The sequence below is a fragment of the Salmo trutta genome, chromosome 2 (assembly GCF_901001165.1).
Source record: "Salmo trutta chromosome 2, fSalTru1.1, whole genome shotgun sequence".
Lineage (NCBI taxonomy): Eukaryota > Metazoa > Chordata > Actinopteri > Salmoniformes > Salmonidae > Salmo > Salmo trutta.
The window spans coordinates 67,125,857-67,149,525 of NC_042958.1; the positions used below are offsets into that span (position 1 = coordinate 67,125,857).

Below are 23,669 nucleotides of genomic sequence, written 5' to 3' on the forward strand. Positions count from 1 at the left end.
TGGGCAAGGAATAATTAACTACATCATCTCCACCCCTCAACCAGTATTCTACAAGAGCACAGACACAAGGGACAACAGACACACCGGTCTCTACATTGCAGATGAGCTGAAGGCAGTCATCAATGACCTTGGACCACAGAAGATATTTGCACTGGTGACAGACAATGCTGCGAACACGAAGGCTGCTTGGTCTAAAGTGGAGGAGTCCTACCCTAACATCACACCCAATGGCTGTGCTGGTCATGCATTGAATCTGCTCCTCAAGGACATCATGGCACTGAAAACAATGGATACACTACAAGAGAGCCAAGGAAATGGTTAGGTATGTGAAGAGTCATCAAGTTATAGCAGCAATCTACCTCACCAAGCAAAGTGAGAAGAATAAGAGCACCATATTGAAGCTGCCCAGCAACACCTGTTGGGGTGGTGTTGTCATCATGTTTGATAGTCTCCTGGAGGGGAAGGAGTCTCTCCAAGAAATGGCCATATCACAGTCTGCCAATATGGACAGCTGCATCAAGAGGATCCTCCTTGTTGATGTATTTTGGGAGAGAGTGGTAAGCAGCCTGAAACTCCTGAAACCTATAGCAGTAGCCATTGCACGGATTGAGGGAGACAATGCCATCCTGTCTGATGTTCAGACTCTGCTTGCAAATGTAAGAGAACAAATCCGTACTGCCCTGCCCACTTCACTGTTGCTCCAAGCAGAGGAAAATGCTGTTCTGAAATACATCAAAAAGCGTGAAGACTTCTGCCTGCAGCCCATACACGCCTCAGTGTACATGTTGGACTCCAAGTATGCTGGCAAGAGCATCCTGTCTGGTGCAGAGATCACCAAGGCCTATGGTGTCATCACTACCGTGTCTCGCCACCTTGGCCTGGATGAGGGCAAGGTTCTTGGCAGTCTGGCAAAGTACGCTTCCAAGCAAGGGCTTTGGGATGGAGATGCAATATGGCAGTTGTGCCAACATATCTCATCAGCCACCTGGTGGAAGGGACTTTGTGGATCGGAGGCTCTTTCCCCTGTTGCTTCCATCTTCCAAATCCCACCAACATCCGCCATCTCAGAGGGCAACTGGTCCTTGTTTGGGAACACACACACCAAAACATGCAACAGGCTGACCAATACAAGGGTTGAAAAATTGGTGGCTATCCGGGCAAATTTGAGGCTTTTTGAGCCTGACAATGAGCCATCCTTAACAAGGTTGGAAAGTGACAGTGAAGATGAGGCCTCAGTCTGTTCAAGAATTGGACATTGAGGAGGTCCAGGGAGAAGACATGGAAGCCTGAGAGGAAGACAACCAAAGCTTTAGTTTCTAGACTATCATTTTACAGATGTATGTTGAAAATGTTATTGGGAGATGCGATGGATCATTCAATATTCCCTTTTGTTCAGTGAAATCATCCCATGTGAAGAGTCAACTCATTTAATTAAAGTTCAATTTGTAACTAAATTGTTTTTATTTCTATTGGAAGGATTTAATAATTTGCAAATGTCTACTTAAGGTAAAATATTTGTTTCAGTCTCCATATGATATGGTAAATATATCCAATGCAAAAAAACATCTACATTTAAATGGTATTAATATAAATTCCCGTTAATTCCCATGGAAAGTTTCCACCTCACAATTATCCCCAAATGTGCAACCCTAGACGTGGATCAGAAAACCAGTCAGTATCTGGTGTAACCACCATTTGCCTCGCACTTCTCCTTCGTAATGAGTTGATCCGACTGTTGATTGGAATGTTGTCCCACTCCTCTTCAATGGCTGTGCGAAGTTTCTGGATATTGGCAGGAACATGCTGTCTTACAGAGCATCCCAAACATGCTCAATGGGTGACATGTCTGGTGAGTATGCAGGCCACTGGGACATTTTCATCTATCAGGAATTGTGTACAGGTCCTTTCAACATGTTTCATCTGCCCGGTACAGTTGAAACTGGGATTCATCCATGAAGAGCTTACTTCTCCAGTGTGTTAGTGTGCATCGAAGGTGAGCATTTGCCCATTGAAGTTGGCTATGATGCCGAACTGCAGTCAGGTTAAGACCATGGTGAGGACGACGAGCACGGAGATGAGCTTCCGAGACGTTTTCTGACTGTTTGTGGCTCAGTTGGTAGAGCATGGTGTTTGCAACGCCAGGGTTGTGGGTTTGATTCCCACGGGGGAAGAGTACGGAAAATATATTTTTTTTTAATGAAAAATGTATGCATTCACTACTGTAAGTCGCTCTGGATAAGAGTGTCTGCTAAATGACTAAAATGTAAATGTAAAAAAGGTTTGCAGAAATTCTTCGGTTGTGCAAACTGAGTTTCCTTAGCTGTGTGAATGGCTGGTGTCAGACGATCCCGTAGGGGAAGAAGCCGGATGTGGAGTTCCTGGGCTGGTATGGTTACACGTGTTCACATGAGGCCGGTTGGAATTACAGCCAAATTCTCTGGTAGAGAAATGAACATTCAGTTCTCTGGCAACCGCCCTGGTGGACGTTCCTGCAGTCAGCATGCCAATTGCATGTTACCTCAAACTTGAGACATCTGTGGCATTGTGTTGTGTGACAAGCTGCTCATTTTTAAAGTGGCCTGTGTAATGATCATGCTGTTTAATTAGCTTCTTGATAATCCACACCTGTCAGGTGGATGGATTATCATGGCAAAGGAGAAATGCTCACTAACAGGGAAGTAAGCACATTTCAAGGGTCTTATTTCAGCTCATGAAACATGGGACCAACACTTTACATGTTGTGTTTAATATTTTTGTTCAGTATATGATCATGAGTCATAATGCCTGATAAGGGCACAATCAGGAAAACCAACACTTTGTATTTTCTTAAATGAACACAAATAAAGTTCAATATGGGTTTGAAATCAATATTTAAACATGGCTGACATTGCATAGGCCTATGCTATAAGGTTCTCTTACAAAGAGAAATATGCACTTGTGTGACTCATAAAGGGGGCGTGTCTGTAGCACGTACTTCTCATTTCACCCACCCGGGTAATGTGATGGAAAATGACTAAAATGTCACTGTTAAGAAGCCCTGGAGGTCCATCCATCTGTAATAAGCACAACACCAGGTGCATCGGCCAATTCATTGACAACTTCTGCTTTAGCTTACTTATAGAGCGGGCACTGCTTGTTTGCTGAAGTCGGTGTGAGAGAGCGAAGTTCGTAACGTGGCGCGAGCACTTTCACAATGTGCTGAAACCCTCTATTCTTCTCAACCACCGAGAATGGGCGCATATCCACGGCTATAAACATACCTATCGCTCTCGTAATTTTCTTTGGCCCAATCAGAATCGGCTGCGAAGGGCTGCTTGAATGCAGAGGGGAGGTGAAGTTATAATTTTTTTGCTCTGGTGCTAGGAATACTGGGGTGATAGGCTCTAGTTGTTTTAATGGAATAGGCAGAAGACGAGAGATTTTGCTCCGATTTTCTTCGAGGCTTACAACCGTGTTGGCAGCCTATAGGTCCGGTGTGTTATATCTATTATGTATTCATTCAGGTTCACAGTGCGGCCCAAACTGAGATCCCAAAATGGTTTAGTATGAATACGTGTACCGTTACACCCCTACAATCTGTAGATCGTGTCATTTTATCTTCTTTGTACGCAGCCTCTAATCTTTTAAATACAGTATTTACCCACTTTCTCTCTTTTTCTACCCAACCATCTTTCCTTCTTTCCTCCCATCCATCCATCCATCCATCCATCCCTTGCCCCCCTCCTCCCTCAATCCCTCCCTCACCTATCAGTACGTTTATCATCGAGAAGCAGCCGCCCCAGGTGCTGAAGACCCAGACTAAGTTTGCAGCTACTGTGCGCCTACTGGTGGGCGGGAAGCTCAACGTGCACATGAACCCCCCGCAGGTCAAGGCAGTCATCGTCAGCGAGCAGCAGGCCAAGGCCCTTCTCAAGAATGAGAGCACCCGCAAGTGAGACGCCACACACACACACACCCTCTGACAGGCGTACACACTAACAGACACACACAGGGCCGCAGCCAGGGTCTGAGTTTTGGTGAGGTCCGGATGACTTTTTTTTGTTGCCATGGGGTGGGGAGAAATGTTTGCCGTTTTAAAGTTTATTTCCTGCAATTTTACACTTTGCCATGACTTATGCCATGTTAATATATCTGAGAGTAACTAAAGAAATTGTGCCCTGCATGCCTGGTCTATAATTCAGCCATGATTACTACAAGTGTAGATGGCTGGCTAGCTAGATGATCTACGGACATGGGCTAATTCGGTGACTGTCAGTGATTTGTTTAGAATCGGGCTGCGATGGATAGCTGCCGTTTTGCGGTCTCCTGACCAATTTTTTTTTTTTTTTGAGCTGATCTTAACTTTTTTTTGTACATAATGTTTCCGTCATTGTTTCCTATGACCAAAAATACCTGGACATCAGAACATCGATCACTAACCTCGATTTGTATCACAGGAGGTTGGATTATAATTGGTTATATGGACACCGAGAAACACACATTACACGGAGTTCACAAAACATTAGGAACACCTGCTTTTTCCGGTACACACTGACTAGGTGAATCCAGGTGAAAGCTGTCATACCTTTATGGATGTCGCCTGTTAAAAACCACTTCAATCAGTGTAGACCGGTTAAAGAAGGATTTTTAAGCCTTGAGACATCGTTTGTTTATGTGCCATTCAGAGGGTGAATGGGCAAGACTAAATATTTAAGTGCCTTTGAACAGGGTATGGTAGTAGGTGCCAGGTGCACCGTTTTGAGTGTGTTAAGAACTCCAACGCTGCAGGGTTTTTCACACTCAATGAACCTGATTGTGGAAAATGTATGCTCAGTTTGTTGTGCACGGTATTTCAGTACCGTGAGCAACATTTTAGCAACAGACTTATGTGCTAGCTGTCTCGTCTGTGTTTTATAAATGTGCAATGAGCATAAAATAGATGCATAAGGAATTGGCAAATCGTTCTCATTCTGAGAAATTAGCATCTTATCCAGGTAGGCCATTTGATTTCAACATCTAAATAAAGTGAACTATCTATTGTTCAAACAGTTGGAGACAGACAGGAGGGTGTATTCATAACAGTTCAACTGTTCTACCTTGTTAGCAAAGCACATAGATCCAAGTTGGCTACACTTTAAATATAAAGATTAGCTGGCTAATCACTAGCACTGGGCTTGTGCTTGAGAGATTGTTTGAGACCTGTGTTAACTTTCTATAATGCCTGCTACCAGAAGTTGGTCATTATTAGTGGATGTGCATTGCATTGGATGGTTCTGGTTAGATTTTTAACAAAACCCCTTTTGTTAAAAATCAAAATCATATTCATAGACATGAAAGCCAGATCAGTGAATATTGCAAAAAAGCAGGTTAAACTATTTTGATTAAATTATTAACTTATTTGTGGGTCTTATGGTTGAAGGATTATATTAACTCTAGGTATAATTTTACAAGCCCTGAATTCATTAATCATTCCTGGATGTTTGAAATGCAGTCTATTGACCTTTTTTTTAATTGTTCAACAAAAGCAGCTGGTGTCTATTTACCACCACTAACCGATGTTGGCACAAAGACCACACTCAACGAGCTGTATAGGGCCAGAAGCAAACAGGAAAATGCTCAGACGCGGTGCTCCTTTCTTCCAGCATGTCACCTGTGCAACTAGAGGATACAAAAGTCCATCACCTTTACTCATTAGTCAGTGTGGAGCTGCTGGACGAATGGCAAGTCAGTTTGTTTGGCTTGTGTAGGTAGTTAGCTAGCTGGCTATGCGATCATTTGAATGATACATTAATACAGCACTCCCCACATCAAGGCCATCATCCCAGACACCCTGGACCCACTCCAATTCGCATACTTCCTCCACAGATGACACAATCTCTATTGCACTCCACACTGTCAAACGTTTTGGATAACCTTCCACAAGCTTCCCACAATCATTTGGGTGAATTTTGGCCCATTCCTCCTGACAGAGCTGGTGTAACTGAGTCAGGTTTGTAGGCCTCCTTGCTCGCACACGCTTTTTCAGTTCTGCCCACAAATTTTCTATGGGATTGAGGTCAGGGCTTTGATGGCCACTCCAATACCTTGACTTTGTTGTCCTTAAGCCATTTTGCCACAACTTTGGAAGTATGCTTGGGGTCATTGTCCATTTGGAAGACCCATTTGCGACCAAGCTTTAACTTCCTGACTGATGTCTTCTGATGTTGCTTCAATATATCTACATAATTTTCCTACCTCATGATGCCATCTATTTTGTGAAGTGCACCAGTCCCTTCTGCAGCAAAGTACCCCACAACATGATGCTGCCACCCCCGTGTTTCACGGTTGGGATGGTGTTCTTTGGCTTGCAAGCCTCCCCCTTTTTTCCTCCAAACATAACGATGGTCATTATGGTCAAACAGTTTTATTTTTGTTTCATCAGACCAGAGGACATTTCTCCAGAAAGTATGATCTTTGTCCCCATGTGCAGTTGCAAACCATAGCCTAGCTTTTTTATGGTGGTTTTGGAGCAGTGGCTTCTTCCTTGCTGAGCGGCCTTTCAGGTTATGTCGATATAGGACTCGTTTTACTGTAGATATAGATATTTTTGTACCTGTTTCCTCCAGAATCTTCACAATGTCCTTTGCTGTTCTGGGATTGATTTGCACTTTTCGCACCAAAGTACGTTCATCTCTAGGAGACAGAACGTGTCTCCTTCCTGAGTGGTATGACGGCTGCGTGGTCCCATGGTGTTTATACTTGCATACTATTGTTTGTACAGATGAACGTGGTACCTTCCGGCGTTTGAAAATTGTCTCCCACGGATGAACCAGACTTGTGGAGGTCTACAGTTTTTTTTCTGAGGTCTTGGCTGATTTCTTTTGATTTTCCCATGATGTCAAGCAAAGAGGCACTGAGTTTGATGGTAGGCCTTGAAATGCATCCACAGGTACACCTCCAATTGACTCAAATGATGTCAATTAGCCTATCAGAAGCTTCTAAAGCCATGACATAATTATCTGGAATTTTCCAAGCTGTTTAAAGGCACAGTCAACTTAGTGTATGTAAACTTCTGACCCACTGGAATTGTGATACAGTGAATTCTAAATGAAATAACCTGTCTGTAAACAATTGTTGGAGAAATTACTTGTGTCATGCACAAAGTAGATGTCCTAACCGACTTGCCAAAACTATTAGTTTGTTAACAAGAAATTTGTGGCGTGGTTGAAATACACTTAGGTTGGAGTCATTAAAACTCGTATGTAAACTTCCGACTTCAACTGTATCTACCTCAATTACCTTGTACACCTTCACATCGACTCGGTGCTTGTACCCGTGTGTATATAGCCAAGTTATACTTAGTCATTGTGTATTAATTAATACTGTTATTATTGTTATTACTTTTCTATTATTTCTCCATTTTCTTTCTGCATTGTCAGGAAGGGCCTGTAAGTAAGCATTTCACTGTTAGTCTACACCTGTTGTTTACGAATATGACGTAGAAGATTTCATATATAACGAGGAAAGCTGCTAATGCACAACCAAGTTTTGAAATTGCACCTTGTGTATTCAAACTTTCAACAGTAAGTTGAAGCCCTGATTGAGTTCCTATAAAAAAAAAAACACTTTAACTGAGGTCCTGACCACGGTGTCTTCATTGTTGGCTACAGCCCTACACATACACTTACACGCACACACACACACACACAAAATGTGAAACTTCTTCTCAGTCCAATTCTAGGGCCACTACTTTCACCCGCAACCAAAAGTTGACAAATATACACATTTGTACATGTACGCACACGTGTACACACACAACAGTTTGACAGATTTATTTCTCTGTCTGTTTTGCAGTGACAGCAGTGGAGAAATTCTCAACAACAACTGTGTGATGGAATACCACCGGACCACGGGAACCTTGAGTGCTCACTTCAGGAACATGGTGAGTTAGGACAAATAAACACCAACGTGCTTTAAAAAAAAATACAATTATGTCAAACATGTACATGCGTATTAACCCTTTACACTGTTGGGAATTGGCCTACATGCATAGTGCTAAATTGAAATGTTTCTTACAGAAGAAATATGAAAAGCATATGCATAAGCTTGGTAGCAATTGAAAGGGAACCGTTTGGATATTATGGGAGCATTATTAGACCAAAGTTGAGGATACAACAGTTCACCTGACACAAGACTGAATCCAAACATTACACTGTTGATTTTATGTGCATTTTATATTGACTGTACTTTTCGCTGCATTTGTTGATAACGAAATCTGAAAATACATGCAGTAACATAAGAATATTTCTGCAAGATATGGGGTAGGTGCAACATAAGACAAAACAAATGACAAGAAGAGCTCCCCTACCTGCTGTTGAGGAACTAGAGCAAGCACACTTGTAGTTTTGTTTGGAACACAGCTCTGCATCACACAATTACTGTTTGCGGTATATCCAAAAACGGGCCATTTTATAAATCGCGATCTGAGGTGTGCATCATTTGAAAGCTTGTTCTATTGCCAACATGACCAGCTAAGTTATAAAATATGATCTTAGTGTTTGGGCTTTCACAGGGCAATTCGGGTAGAAATGAGTCGGGCGTGCGTTCAGGTGGACAAACCGGTTCATTCTGTTCAGAACAACACAGGGTTGTGATGCCATGTCATCTTGTAACTGTACATCAGACATGGTGATCATAAATGTTATGGAAAGGTGAAGTACAGATTTGGACTTGGCTTGCTTGTATGACATCAAAAGCGGTGTTTAATATAATCCTCAATGTCTCATCTTTCACAATCCGTAGTCCTTTTAATTTAGTGTTTCCATCTCCCAGACAACAAATGTGCAAAGGTTGTCCAATTTAGCGGGAGGGAGGGGGGAAAGTTCTTGTTGCGAGCGGTGCTCAAGTTCAGAACAGCTGTCAGTCAAAACCCATAAAGTGCTTTGAAGCTCAGAGCCTAAGTTCTGACTTAACTTAAAGCGTTTTACTGTAAAGCCCCTAAATTGGAAAGCGATGGTAGATCAGTGCCCAAATTTGCCTTTTTCAGCCCATATACAGGTACGAGTGTAAAGGGTTGATACGCATGTGTGAATTGGAAATGTGTTTTTTGCATATCCCAACTCCCCCTGAGACACCCTCGGAGAGTGGGGTCACGGCCAGGGTCTGCCATTATCAAAGGCAACCCTGGAGCTATTAGGTTTAAGTGCCTTGCTCAAGGGCACGTCGACAGATTTTTCACCTTGTCAGCTAGGGGATTCGTTACTGAATTACATTACTGATGTATTGTAATTGGATTTAATTGGCATTTTACTCCAAAACCTTTTGTGGTTTTGCCAAATTGTGATACATACATGTGGTCAAAATGTTGTAGCGTTTTTGTAGTTGTGGTCGATAAGCAGAGATTGTGTTGTGGTCTCTCCTGTGCTGTGTAGTCCCTGAAGCGGATCAAACGGTCGGACCGTCGCGGGGCAGAGTCGGTCACAGAGGAGAAGTTCACTGTCATGTTTGAGTCTCAGTTCAGCGTGGGGGGCAACGAGCTGGTGTTCCACGTCAAGGTTACAGGAAAATCCACTTCCAGAAACACCAGGGCCCAGTTTGTCATAACATTTCATCCAGATCAAAATAATCCTGTGTTGTGTTCAATTCTGTGTGGTCCCGCCATTTTTTGGGGATGCAGTTTAAGACAAAGGGAAGCAAATCTCTAACATACCTCATAATGCGATTACAAAGATCATGTTATATGATATTTGGTTGAAATATTGTCTGTGTCCTTAAATGAAAGGGGAACACAATTTAATGGGGCAACAGGATTGAGACAACACAGGATCATTTTGATCAGATTTGATGTCTTTCATTTAATTGACATCCTTTCTGTAGTGAACTTTGAGTAGGATGACTTAAATTAGTGTAATTAATGCAGTCAGTGTAACTATTTGTAATTTTTTCCCCAGACGTTATCTCTCCCCGTGGTGGTGATAGTTCATGGTAGTCAAGACAACAACGCCACGGCAACGGTCCTGTGGGACAATGCTTTTGCAGAGCCGGTGAGTTTATTGGCCTTTACTGGAAGACACTTTGCATACAACCCTTTTGCACATCTCTTATCTGCCACTGTAGTTTATCTAAGAGTTGGAAAAGCTCGGAACAACTCCTGTATATATCATTCTTATCTCTTTTTTTCTCTTTCACTGATTTCACCCCCCCCTTTTTTTTTTTGCTGTTCCAACCCTCTCTTCCTCTCCCTCTCATACACACACTCTGCTTTCCTCCCCCATCCCCCCTCCCCCAGGGCAGGGTGCCATTCATAGTTCCTGACAAGGTGCTGTGGCCCCAGCTGTGTGAAGCCCTAGACATGAAATACAAGGCAGAGATGCACAGTGCCCGCGGCCTCTGCGACGACAACCTGATCTTCCTGGCCCAGAAGGCATTCAGCAGCGCCAGCATAAACCCAGAAGACTACCGCAACATGACCATGTCCTGGGCCCAGTTCAACCGGGTACGACCGTTTTTGATTTGACTTTTAGATTGTTTTACCACTGCACTGACTTACTACCGCAACATGACCATGACCAGGTATGACCTTTTTTTTTTTTTTTTTCTAACGACTACTTTTTACTGACTGCCTCCACAACCTGACCATGTCCTGGCCCCAGTTCAAACAAGTTCAACCGTTTCACCACTGACTCCTACATGACCATTAAACCACTGGAATAGGGATGTTTCCACACAGACTTCAAGCTGGAATCCACGATGACGAAACAGCCACGTCCGTTTGCAGTATTACAACAAAAGTAATTTTACTGCAAACAGTCCCCCCCCCCCCCCCCCCCCCCCCCCGACTTGATTGCACACACGTTTAAAGAGCACTATGTATTGTAATTTATTTGACCATTCTCAACAACGCTCTTCAGCTCGGCAACAATAACAATGGTGGTGGGGCGGCCAGTGGCACTGTTTCACCCTACTGCGGATTCCATCTTTAAGACTAACAGCAATACCTGTGTCAAAATAGTATTTGTAATAGAAAGAAAATCAAACCTGGTTCACAATACCATTGGTTATCTATGCTATCCACAGGAGAGCTTGCCTGGAAGGAACTTCACTTTCTGGCAGTGGTTTGACGGAGTCATGGAGCTCATGAAGAAACACCTGAAGCCCCACTGGAATGACGGGTGAGAGAGGAGTGCTTCAATTCAGAGCTTTTCCATTAGTGGCTGTGTGGCCAAATTCTCTGGACGCTTCTTCCCTATAGCTTAACACGCTCATGCGGCAATATCTACTTTACACAACAACAACAAAAAGTACGTACCCGCTGCTCGCTCTGCTACCGCTTTCCCCTCCTTCCTGTTCTCACTCGCCCCACACGTGATCTGCCGTTTTTTTGTCTGGTGTGCAAACTTTGACAGACTTTAACTGTAAAGTGCCTTTCTTTGTCGTAAGCTGTCTGTAAAAAACGGCAATCGAATTTACCGCCCACACACATTGTAACATCTGTGGGACGGGGCGGTTCAATTCGCTCGTGCAGCCTCAGCCTTTCCATTAACCCTGTTATAAGACAATTGTTGATGAAAGGAAGGAGTTGAATAAGCAGCCTTTTGACCATGCTCTTATTGTGAAAATACGTCTTTAGAATTGTGCAATGAAATAGGGTAAACGTGTGCGCTTGTTCTTTTCGTTTTAACATATTGTGTGTGAGTGCTTGCGTGCACGTTAACTTTCATACTGTGTGTGCGCGCGCGTGTACTGCGTAGGCACGTGTGTATGTTTACGTACTGCGTCTTCGTGTTACGCAGGGCGATCTTGGGCTTTGTGAACAAACAGCAAGCCCAGGATATGCTGATGTCCAAGCCCAACGGGACCTTCCTGCTCCGCTTCAGTGACTCTGAGATCGGGGGCATCACCATCGCCTGGGTGGCAGAGAACCCTAACAAAGCAGGTACTGTACTCTACTGCCCACCTAGGAGTAAGCAGAGTGTTTTCGGACCAAAACGTGAGCCCATGCATGGCTGTCCACATCGTGTGAGGGGGTGTAGGTAATTGAGGCAGGAAAAACGTGGTTGCCGATTTTATTCAGTTGGTTGACAAACGGCTAACATAACGTAGATGCATATGATCTTAATATGTAACTTGATGTAAACATTTTTAGCTGTAAAACTGCTGGAGCAATATGTAGAAATAGCTCTACCATTTCCTGGTTTCTAAAATGTTCACCGGATTCTTAGTTTATGTGACAAAATAAGCAGTTCCCGACCTTTTCTCTTCCGGGGACCACCAAGTTACCCTCAGAAGCTCTTGAGGAACCACCATTTGGGTAGTCAAGGATTTCAATTTTATTTGTTTTTTTACATAAAACATCTTGCCGGTCAAATTTGGTCCAGTTTAGCAGTGAATGTAACAAATGTAAGGCTTGTTTTTATTGTTATTATTATAAACAATTTGTGTTGTGAAAACCACCTGCAGTAACCAGGTTGAAAACCACTGTAGATAATCATTCTACCATCAAAACTGTTTAGAAATGTTTTCAATAACCAAAAATATACAGTACCAGTCAAGTTTGGATACACCTACTCATTCAAGGTTTTTTTTTATTTTGACCATTTTCCAAGTTGTAGAATAATAGTGAAAACATAAACTATGAAATAACACATATGGAATCATGTAGTAACCAAAAAAGTGTTAAACAAATCAAAATATATTTTTGATTCTTCAAAGTAGCCACCCTTTGCCTTGAGGAGAGCTTTGCACACTCTTGGCATTCTCTCAACCAGCTTCACCTGGAATGCTTTTCCAACAGTCTTGAAGGAGTTCTCACATATGCTGAGCACTTGTTGGCTACTTTTCCTTCACTCTGCAGTCCAACTCATCCCAAACCATCTCGATTGGGTTGAGTTTGGGTGATTGCGGAGGCCAGTTCATCTGATGCAGCACTCATTACTCTCCTTGGTCAAATAGCCCTTACACAGCCTGGAGGTGTGTTGGGCCATTGTCCTGTTGAAAAACAAATGATAGTCCCACTAAGCGCAAACCAGATGGCATGGCGTATTGCTGCAGAAGGCTGTGGTAGCCATGCTGGTTAAGTGTGCCTTGAATTCTAAATAAATCACTGTGTCACCAGCAAAGCACTCCCACACCACCACCTCCATGCTTTATGGTGGCAACTACACATGCAGAGATCATTCGTTCACCTACTCTGCGTCTCACAAAGACACAAAGGCAATTGAAACCAAAAATCCAAAATTTGGACTCATCAGACCAAAGGACAGATTTCCACCGGTCTAATGTCCATTGCTCGTGTTTCTTGGTCCAAGCAAGTCGCTTCTTCTTATTGGTATCCTTTAGTATTGGTTTCTTTGCAGCAGTTTGACCATGAAGGCCTGATTCATGCAGTCTCCTCTGAACAGTTGATGTGTCTGTTACTTGAACTCTGAAGCATTTATTTGGGCTGCAATTTCTGAGGCTGGTAACTCTAATGAACTTGTCTTTTGCAGCAGAAGTAACTCTGGGTCTTCCTTTCCTGTGGCGGTCGTCATGAGAGCCAGTTTCATCATAGTGCTTTATGGTTTTTGCGACTGCACTTGAAGAAACTTTCAAAGTTCTTGAAATGTTCCTTGTTGACTGATCATGTCTTGAAATAATGTACTGTCGTTTCTCTTTGCTTATTTGAGTTATTCTTGCCATAATATGGACTTTTTGTTAAAAGACCATCTACTGTATACCACCCCTACCTTGTCACAACACAACTGATTGGCTCAAATGCATTAAGAAGGAAAGAAATTCCACAAATGTACTTTTAACATGGCACACCTGTTAATTAAAACGCATTCCAGGTGACTACCTCATGAAGCTGGTTGAGAGAATGCCAAGAGTGTGCAAAGCTGTCAAGGCAAAGGGTGGCTACTTAGAAGAATCTCAAATATAAAATATATTTTGATTTAACACTTTTGGTTACTACATGAATCCATATGTGTTATTTCATAGTGTTGATGTCTTCACTGTCAGGTCGTACACAAAACTACATAATGGACTTTTTAGATGTTCTCCGTCTCCTTAGTCCAGGTCTCTCCCTCAAAAAAATGTGACGTCAATGAGCCTAATCTGGCTAAATTGAGGTTGAAAGGATGTTTTTCTATGATCTTGTTCTCCAGGGGAGAGGCTGGTGTGGAACCTCATGCCGTACACCACCAAAGACTTTTCTATCCGCTCACTAGCCGACCGCATCAGTGACCTCAACCACCTCATGTTCCTCTATCCCGACCGGCCCAAGGACGAGGTGTTCTCCAAGTACTACACCCCTCCTCTCTGTACGTACCCTCCTCATCCTTCACCTTAAACTTACATTTTTTTCTTAAATAAGTTATCTCAAATTTGGCTCTGTTCTCATTTTCTCTCAGCAAAAGCAGTGGATGGCTACGTCAAACCACAGATCAAGCAGGTTGTTCCAGAGTACGTATACTGTCATGCATATAACAATTTTTTACTATTTCTAAACCCACATACTGAACTGATAATACCCAATTCCAAATCTGGCGCTAGCCTCTACCCTATCATATGGCAATTTGTAATTGGGCAAATTGTGTGAAAATTACTTTGCTTTGTTTCTCTTTTGGTTTATGATAAAGACTCATGAAGCATTTCTAAGTTATATTCTTCAATAATCAATGGGTAAATACCCCAAATATATAAATAGCTTCCCAAATCCCAGACTGTAGCTTTAATGTGGCTGTGCTTCCTGTCCTCCCTGTAGATTCACTACTCCCAACCCTGAGCCGTCCAGTGGGAACCCCACCTACATGGACCAGGCACCCTCCCCGTCAGTGGCTCACCCCATCAACTTTGCAATTTTCCCTCCCATGTAAGTACACTACAGATGGGAATGTATCAATGTACAGCAGTGACTAGTCATTAGATTACATGCAGTTCCCTCTAAGCTGCGTGCGTGCCCGGCTGCCCACCTCCCCCTCGACTGTCGCGCAGAAGAAATACCAGCCCACGCACAGATGCACAAGATTACTCCGTTAGTTTACACTATATATTTATATCAGCATTTCTCTCTAATATGGGACTTGTGATTGAATCAACATATCACCAACCCTTTGAAAGCAACAAACAAAACAAATCTAACTTTGCAAGATTGAGTCAAGGATTTTGTTGTAGGTAGAGCGCGCTAGAGGAGAGTTCTGGCAGGTAGCCTACGAGCGGCATTTTTCTTTATCCCACCATCGCGAGTGGGTGCGCTTATCAGATCAAAGTGCAGAATCGCGTGTGCACATTTGTTGATATATGCAAGTTATTAGCCCATATATCTATAGATGTATATCTGTAGATATATTTATAGGTGTGTATGTATAATTAAAAACTACAAATTATGTTTTAAGTAGGAATTGGTTTGAAGCCGAAGAATAAAATAAATTCACATGAGCACCCAATGCGTATTTCACTCATGCGCTACCAAGGTTTTCCAGCACACAGCTTTGACCTACTAAAGTAGCTATGTTGGTCTATTTTACTTCCAACAATGTGTAGGCAGGTTGCTTAGGATTCAAACATTCTCAAACAGCCTAATTCATACTCTTCAGCGGCATGATGGACTTTACAGTGACCTGCTATTAAAATCATGTTTATCATTAGGCTATAGTAGGTCAAATTTGTGTGCTACAAAACCTTGGTAGGGCATGGGTGAAGTACGCATGTGAATTTTCTTTATTTTTCGGGTTCAGACCGATGCCTACTTTTCATTTAAAGATTTGTTTTTTGTTTTTAATTTCCTTGCTTTTTACACCGCAAGTTGTTTATGCAACATTATTATACAACATTTATAATACACCACAACACAGCAATACTGTAAAAAAAAACAAAAAAAACATTGACAAATGTCAACAGAAATAATGTAGTTATTAGTATTTCTTTAATATTAACAGCTTTTTCCAGGGGGAAGCGAAAAACCAGAAACCTATATGGACTAAACTGGGAAACATTTCCCTGATCTCTTAACAAAACAATCGAGCAAGCTCCTGGAAAATACACAAATAATCAACATGTAGCCTACCCATTAACTATTTACATTGACTGTCAAATTAGTTGACTCAGAGAGCAAGGCATGAAGTGGCACAAACTGCTCGGTGTTCTGCGCCAGCAGAGGGCCTGTGCTACTTCTCCCCCTGACATCCTAGTCATCCACCTCGGTGGAAACGGCGTAGGATACACCCACGGAGGCGGCAGATGTGCGGATTTAGAGGTGGTCATCCAATTTGTTTCCCGGGACAAGTAGTGGTACGTCGGTAAAATCACTGGGGAAGCCAAGCCAGGGGCTTATTACAACCTGTGTTGTGGTAATTGCGTTGTTTGCTCTAACCTGTGAATTCATATGCCACTGGGATATATAGGCCTATGGCCGAGACCATAAGAAGACAAGTCACACAGTGGCAGAATAAATTCAGCCACACGTTTGTTTCATCACAAAGCCAGAAAGCAACATTTGTCCGGTGAAGTCTACAAAGAACATTGCATGTAACAAACAGTTACTTGACTTACAACATGGTCAAGCAAGTTCATTTAATAAATTTGGGTATGACATTTTAGGCGAAAATGTAAAAAAAGGGGATAAGAGGTTTGCTACCAACATTTTCGGACCACTAAACAGCTGTTGATTTAGAACCAGAGTTACCACAAGTTGCAAAGAAAACAGGAGCTGCCTCCACTATTCCAGCACCATTTCAACATTAAATCACCTACGCTTAGTCTAATACAGTGACAACTTAGAAATACCAAAGACGTTTTTGTCCAATCAACTGTAAGCTAAATATGTTGTGGCTGTACATGGCACTGATTTCTGTGTGTGTTGACTCACTCTACTTGTAGAGGAACGCCAATGCCATCCTCTTTCATGTTGCTGAAACGGTCTATGACTCCATCATATAGTACACACTTTTAGATTTTTTTGTCCTAGGCTACCTGGCTAAATTGCTTGCTCGCTAGCCTAACTTCATTTCATGGGCAACTATGAGCCAGCATTTTAACATTAGCCTACTACATATTGAACTTCAATCATCTAAGGCCAGGCGTACAATGTATGAGTTTATGGCTAGATCAGAATCGCCATTATAATCATTAGCCGGTACGGAGAATTAAGTAAAACCACAAGTCCAAATCCCGATCTTCATCCATGGCTAATTTAGGAAATGAACGATTTTAGCTACTGGAGGACAACGACACAATGAGATGTTCTGTCAATGACGTTTTACTTTTATTGTGATTGGTGTGAAGCCAAATCCAAACTGGCTTCCCTTGACACTTTTTATTTTTTTGGTACTCCAGAACCATTCAAATTTGAGCTCACTCAGTTTAGCTCAACACTGATTGACTATTTTCTTATGAAAGGAGGCCAAATGCTCGCTGGTTTCCCTTGCTATTGAATTCAATGCTATGGGGGGGGGGGGGGGGGTTCTAAGCTGACACATTGAATTGTTTTAAGATGGTCAAACTGTGAATCATTTAGCTATTTGGTCTAGAATTTTAGGAACCCTTTAGGTATAAAACATATTTTGAGGGGATAAAATATTGCATTTGGCTTTCAGCCCATAGAAACACATTGAATAACACATTCATTCATAAATGGCAAAAAAAGTCTGTCAAAAAAGAAATAATAAGTAACAAGGTTTTGAAGTGTTTGTCTTATATCTAGGAGATATGAGAGCTCAGGATATTATTATTTTAAAACATATTTAACCCCTTTTTGGGTAGGCACAACTGCCTCCACACTTCCATAAATGTTTTATAACCAGTACCGGTTACCTTCAGACGAGTCCCGTGACACTTGTGGGAGTCATAGAGCAAAACAGAGAACACCATCGTGTTCACGAGTCTTCCCTTTCCATAGAGTGGTCATAGTAGTTTTCTTGGCTAAACCGTTCGGACGCTGCAGATGTTTTCTTCTGAAGACCGATTTTTTGGGGGGGGGATGTCTCATGGTCTGATAAACGCCTCCGTTGCTCGGCCACCTTCCACTGCAGAGGCGGAAAGCAGCCATAGGCAAATGGGGTGGGTTGAGACGCAGCCCATGCAAAAACATATCTCAAGCTTAAATTGACGCATTTTGATGAGGATTTTTTTTGTTACCGTGTGTCAATCGACTTCAGGTGTTTTTAAGAGACCTCTAATAATAGAAAATAAGCGCACACCGTGCTTGCGTGTGCGCCCCGGTCAGTCTCTGTGTGTGTTGGGACTGGGAGGAGGGGGTGTCAAAACTATACACGAAAGAGAAATGTCAATCTCTCCTCCGAGAAGAGAACTCAGGACCTTTAGATCCCAGGGCAGTGACGTTAACCACTACACTACAAACCCTGACATGAAAGCATTATCTTGACACTATTTAAATGGAAAGTCTGGTGGTGACAGGAAGCTTTCATTGCACAGTGTTTTGTTGTTTGTTCACTCTGTACTGATTTTAAACATTTATTTCTCTGGCTTGGTTAAAAAAAACATGTCTAAAACAGTTGCTGTATTGAAACCGGTTGCATAGCTAACCAAGTTTGCAAGCGCAATGTTTTATACAGTACATTTTAGTACGTTACAGCCTTATTCTAAAATTGATTAAATAAAAATAAAAAATCCTCATCAATCTACACACAATACCCCATAATGACAAAGCAAAAACAGGTTTTTAGAAATGTTTGCAAATGTATTAAAAATGTAAAACGGTGACTTCCCGAGTGGCGCAGCATTCTAAGGCACTGATCAGTGCTAGACGCGTCACTACAGATCCTGGTTTGATCCCGGGCTGTGTCGGAGCTGGCCGCGACCAGGAAACCCATGAGGCGGTGCACAATTGGCCCAGCGTCGTCCAGGTTAGGGGAGCGTTTGGCCGGCCGGGGTGTCCTTGTCCCATCGCGCTCTAGCAACTCCTTCTGGCAGCCGCGCTCATGCACGCTGGCTTTAGTTGCCAGCTGTATGGTGTTTCCTTCCACACATTGGTGCGGCTGGCTTCCGGGTTAAGCGAGCAGTGTGTCAAGAAGCAGTGTGGCTTGGCGGGGTCGTGTTTCGGAGGACGCATGGCTCTCGAACTTCACCTCTCCCGAGTCCGCCTGGGAGTTGCAGCGATGGGACAAGACTATAACTACCAATTGGATATCACAAAATTGGGGAGAAAAGGGGGTAAAAAGTACAGGAAAAAAACCCATTAATAATTAAATAAAAAAAACATTATTTACATAAGTATTCAGACCCTTTGCTATGAGACTCAAAATGTAGCTCCTGTTTCCATTGATCATCCTTGATGTTTCTACAACTTGATTGGAGTCCACCTGTGGTAAATTCAATTGTTTGGACATGATTTGGAAAGGCGCGCACACCTGTCTATATAAGGTCCCACAGTTGACAGTGCATGTCAGAGCAAAAACCAAGCCATGTGGTCAAAGGACTTGTCTGTAGAGCTCCGAGACAAGATTGTGTCAAGGTACAGATCTGGGAAAGTGTACCAAAAAATTGCTGCGGATTTGAATGTCCCCAAGAACACATTTAAGAACACATTCTTAAATGGAAGAAGTTTGGAACCACCAAGAGACTTCGTGGAGCTGGCCGCCGAGCCAAACTGAGCAATCGGGGGGGAAAAGGGCATTGGTCAGGGAGGTGACCAAGAACCCGATGTTCACTCTGATAGAGCTCCAGTGTTCCTCTGTGGAGATGGGAGAAAGTTCCAGAAGGACAACCATCTCCGCAGCACTCCACCTATCAGGCCTTTATGGTAGAGTCGCCAGACAGAAGCCACCCCTCAGTAAAAGGCACATGACAGCCCGCTTGGAGTTTGCCAAAAGGCACCTAAAGGACTCTCAGACCATTAGAAACAAGATTATCTGGTTTGATGAAACCAAGATTGAAGTCTTTGGCTTGAATGCCAAGCGTCATATCTGGAGGAAACCTGGCACCAGCCCTACGGTGAAGCATGGTGGTGGCAGCATTATGCTGTGGGGATGTTTTTCAGCGGCAGGGACTGGGAGACTAGTTAGGATTGAGGCGAATATGAACGGTGCAAAGTACAGAGAGATCCTTGATGAAAACCTGCTCCAGAGCGCTCAGGACCTCAGACTGGGGCGAAGGTTCACCTTTCAACAGGACAACGACCCTAAGCACACAACCAAGATGACACAGCAGTGGCTTCGGGACAAGTCTCAATGTCCTTGAGTGGCCCAGCCAGAGCCCGGACTTGAACCCGATCAAATATCTCTGGAGAGACTTGAAAATAGATGTGCAGCGACGCTCCCCATTCAACCTGACAGAGCTTGAGAGGATCTGCAGAGAAGAATGGGAGAAACTCCCCAAATACAGGTGTGCCAAGCTTGTAGCGTCATACCCAAGAAGACTCGAGGCTGTAATCGCTGCCAAAGGTGCTTCAACAAAGTACTGAGTAATGGGCTTGAATACTTATGTAAATGTCATATTTCAGATTTTGCTTTGTCATTATGGGGTATTGTATGTAGATTGATGAAGGTTAAAAACAATTGAATCCATTTTAGAATAAGGCTGTAATGTAGAAGAAGTCAATGTTTTTGAATACTTTCCGATTGCACTGTAAATGGCTATTTCCATGTGCAAATGTTATGGAATGCATTTGCTCCATTTGGTTTTACTAGTAGACCACTCTGATAGGCTACTGTGGCTATTTGAGCATAATGTAGGCCTATTTGGCCACTATATAAATCTAATCTCTGTGTTTACGGTAAAGACACGCTGGAAGTTTCTCACAATGTTGAAGTTTCTGCTCACAAGACCTGAAATTGACTTTGAGCTCATTATTGTAAATGTATTATTTTACATCTATATTTGGCTCCAAGTATGTATAATAATACTATATATATATATATATATATATATATATATATATATATATATATATATATATGACACATACATACATGCATACATGCATGCATACATACATGCATACATACATACATGCATGCATGCATGCATGCATACATACATACATACATACATGCACATTACCAGTCAAAAGTTTGGACACACCTACTCACTCAAGGGTTTTTCTTTATTTGTACCATTTTTTACACTGTAGAATAATAGTGAAGACCTCAACTATGAAGTAACACATATGGAATCATGTAGTAACCCAAAAAGTGTTAAACAAATCAAAATATATTTTAGGTTCTTCAAAGTAGTCACCCTTTGCCTTGATGACAGCTTTGCACACTCTTGGCATTCTCTCAATCAGTTTCACCTGGAATGCTTTTCCAACAGTGTTGAAGGAGTTCCCACATATGCTGAGCACTTGTTGGCTGCTTTTCCTTCACTTTGCGTTCCAACTCATCCCAAACCATCGCAATTGGATTGAGGTGGGGTGATTGTGGAGGCCAGGTCATCTGAAGCTGGTTGAGAGAATTCCAAGAGTGTGCAAAGCTGTCAAGGCAAAGGGTGGCTACTTTGAAGCATCACACAGAAACGCCAATATAAACCGTTATATTCTCTCTTGAAATCGGAAAAAGTCAGATGGGTATCAAAATCCCTACCCTTGGCTTTCAAGGCTAGCACACTACAAACTGTACCAGAAGCCCAGTCAATGCTTGCTTTGTCACGGGTTTCCTAATATGGTCATTTTCGGAAGGTTGCAACATACGAAGCATTGCAGATTGAAATGCCCTTAAGAGAGCTGACGTGATTTCTAGGGCTGGGAATTGCCAGGGACTTAACAATAAAATATTATCAAGGTGCTTCGGTGCTGATACGATATGTTTTAGAGATTCTATATGTATTGTGATTCAATACTGCAATTTTTATGAGTCGATGTTCCAAACATTGCTCACTATATGTCTGCAGCAGAGGGACAATAGAGAGCCATGACAAAACCACGTTTTGATCAGTCTTGGAGATACAGTAATGGGTTGAAAACTTGTTGGCTCGCCTTTTTTAAAAAGAAGAGAGCGAGACATAATGATGAGAAATACTGCCTAGTAAATCAATACTTGGAGTCACAGTATCTATATAAAATAGGAAAATAATTATATTGCGACACAATACTACCCTCAAATTCAACTCTGGACTTGAAATTGCATTTTTTCATTGTTCCTCTCTAATCAGGGACTGATTTAGATGTGGGACACCAGGTGGGTGCAATTAATTATCAGGGAGAACAGAACCATCAGGCTTCGGACCTCGTAGGGTAAGAGTTCAATACCCCTGCCCTACTATATAGATTCTTAACCCCATCACTAATGATTCCTTTTCTCTACATGTCCGGCTTTTGGTACAGATATTCTATCAGATATCACACAACGTTATGCCTTACTGATCGCGGTCTGTATGTCTCCCTTCCCACCCCAGCAGAAGTGACCCCATGATGGACGCAGATGGAGAGTTTGACCTGGAAGACACCATGGATGTGGCCCGACATGTGGAGGAGCTTCTGCGGCGGCCCATGGCCAACCAGTGGGACGGCCAACAGTCCTGAACTTTCACCTTTGACCCCTGACCCTGCACCCCAACAAGAGCAAGCACCCAGAAAACATCCAATGGTTTTGGTTCCATTGGTTTATATTGTCTATTTTTGTCAATTCTCAAAGGTGAAATGTAATATTTGACAGTTCTTGGATTCTTCTCTGATCTTCTAGACGTGGTAATTGATTATTTAAAAGAAATAGCTAATTGTACCTGAAGAAAAAGCACAGTACTTACTTCCAAACAAACCTTTACTGAGAAAAATGTAGGAATGTGTGTTACTACAATATACAGCAATATTTTTACAAAAATGTTTAGCTATGCTGCTTATGGCCATACTCTAAAAATGTTTAAAGAGCAGGAAGGCCTGCACACTGTTTTTATGCTCCCAATTCACAGCTTGATTGACAACGTTTCGATCCGAACCGGATCTTCGTCAGGTCAAACGAATGGAGTGCTCACATCTGAAAATGTACACATTTCACCTCACATGACCATGACACATGGTGGGTGTGGAAACAATTCAATTAACTTTTTCTCATAGTTAATCAGAGTTACATATGGTCATAAAGTATTATATTCATACAAATAGGGCTGAGTTAACCTAGGCAACATTTTTTTTTAAATGACGTTGGCAATTGTTGGCATATGACCATTACGCACAGGAGGTGCAGTGGCCATAGATATAATGACAGTGACCTATTTCAAAAACAAACTTGTGTACCTCTAATAATTTAGATCTCAATGAGACGGGCACATGTAGTAGTCTTTAGAATATATAATATGTACAAAATGACCAAGTGGAGACCTGGGCAGCAAGACAAGTCAACATTAACATATTTTTGTAACAAAATAGTCTATCAAACTCTTTGTTCATAGCTTTAGGAGACATGGTGGACACGGGGAATCCAATGCAATTCTCTTCTCAGTAATAAATTAACTGTACCCCCCCCCCCCCCCAGTAGCCTTAACATGTTCAATACCCATTTATCTCAGAGAGCTGTTGTGACAAGCCTCCGTGAAACGTGCAGCCACAGTTTCTGTGATCAGGAGTCCTGATATTTCTCTTGTGTTCTATGTTTTCAGAGCTCGTTTCGTTTTTTTCCTGCATGGCATAGACCACAAATGCACTTGATCAGGTATACCTTTATTTTATTTTGTATAACACGTGAGACACTTCATCTCAATGGCCTTGCCCGTGATGGGTTGATTGAACGTTGTGCATTTGTTCTTAAAGTTACACTGGGTACATCAGCCACATCTGTAAT

At 42.4% G+C, this 23,669-nt stretch overlaps 1 protein-coding gene across 3 annotated transcripts in view; it reads left to right on the forward strand.

The window, feature by feature from the left end:
* Positions 1-23,357, forward strand: part of LOC115161213 (signal transducer and activator of transcription 5B) — a 32,101-nt gene extending 8,744 nt beyond the window's left edge. Inside the window, exons 9-20 of one of the 3 annotated variants that reach the window (XR_003869213.1) lie at positions 3,752-3,931; positions 7,813-7,900; positions 9,390-9,512; positions 9,909-10,001; positions 10,247-10,453; positions 11,035-11,129; positions 11,751-11,893; positions 14,103-14,258; positions 14,349-14,400; positions 14,702-14,809; positions 22,045-22,126; positions 22,291-22,382. Coding sequence is in view for 2 of the 3 variants with exons in the window: in XM_029712012.1 (XP_029567872.1) it covers positions 3,752-3,931; positions 7,813-7,900; positions 9,390-9,512; positions 9,909-10,001; positions 10,247-10,453; positions 11,035-11,129; positions 11,751-11,893; positions 14,103-14,258; positions 14,349-14,400; positions 14,702-14,809; positions 22,288-22,414 (1,372 nt within the window). In the remaining variant the exon portion in view is untranslated. Of the gene's footprint in view, positions 1-3,751; positions 3,932-7,812; positions 7,901-9,389; positions 9,513-9,908; positions 10,002-10,246; positions 10,454-11,034; positions 11,130-11,750; positions 11,894-14,102; positions 14,259-14,348; positions 14,401-14,701; positions 14,810-22,044; positions 22,127-22,287 lie in introns of all 3 variants that reach the window. The other 2 variants (XM_029712012.1, XM_029712022.1) reach the window with 2 other exon arrangements.
* Positions 23,358-23,669: the final 312 nt, after the last annotated feature.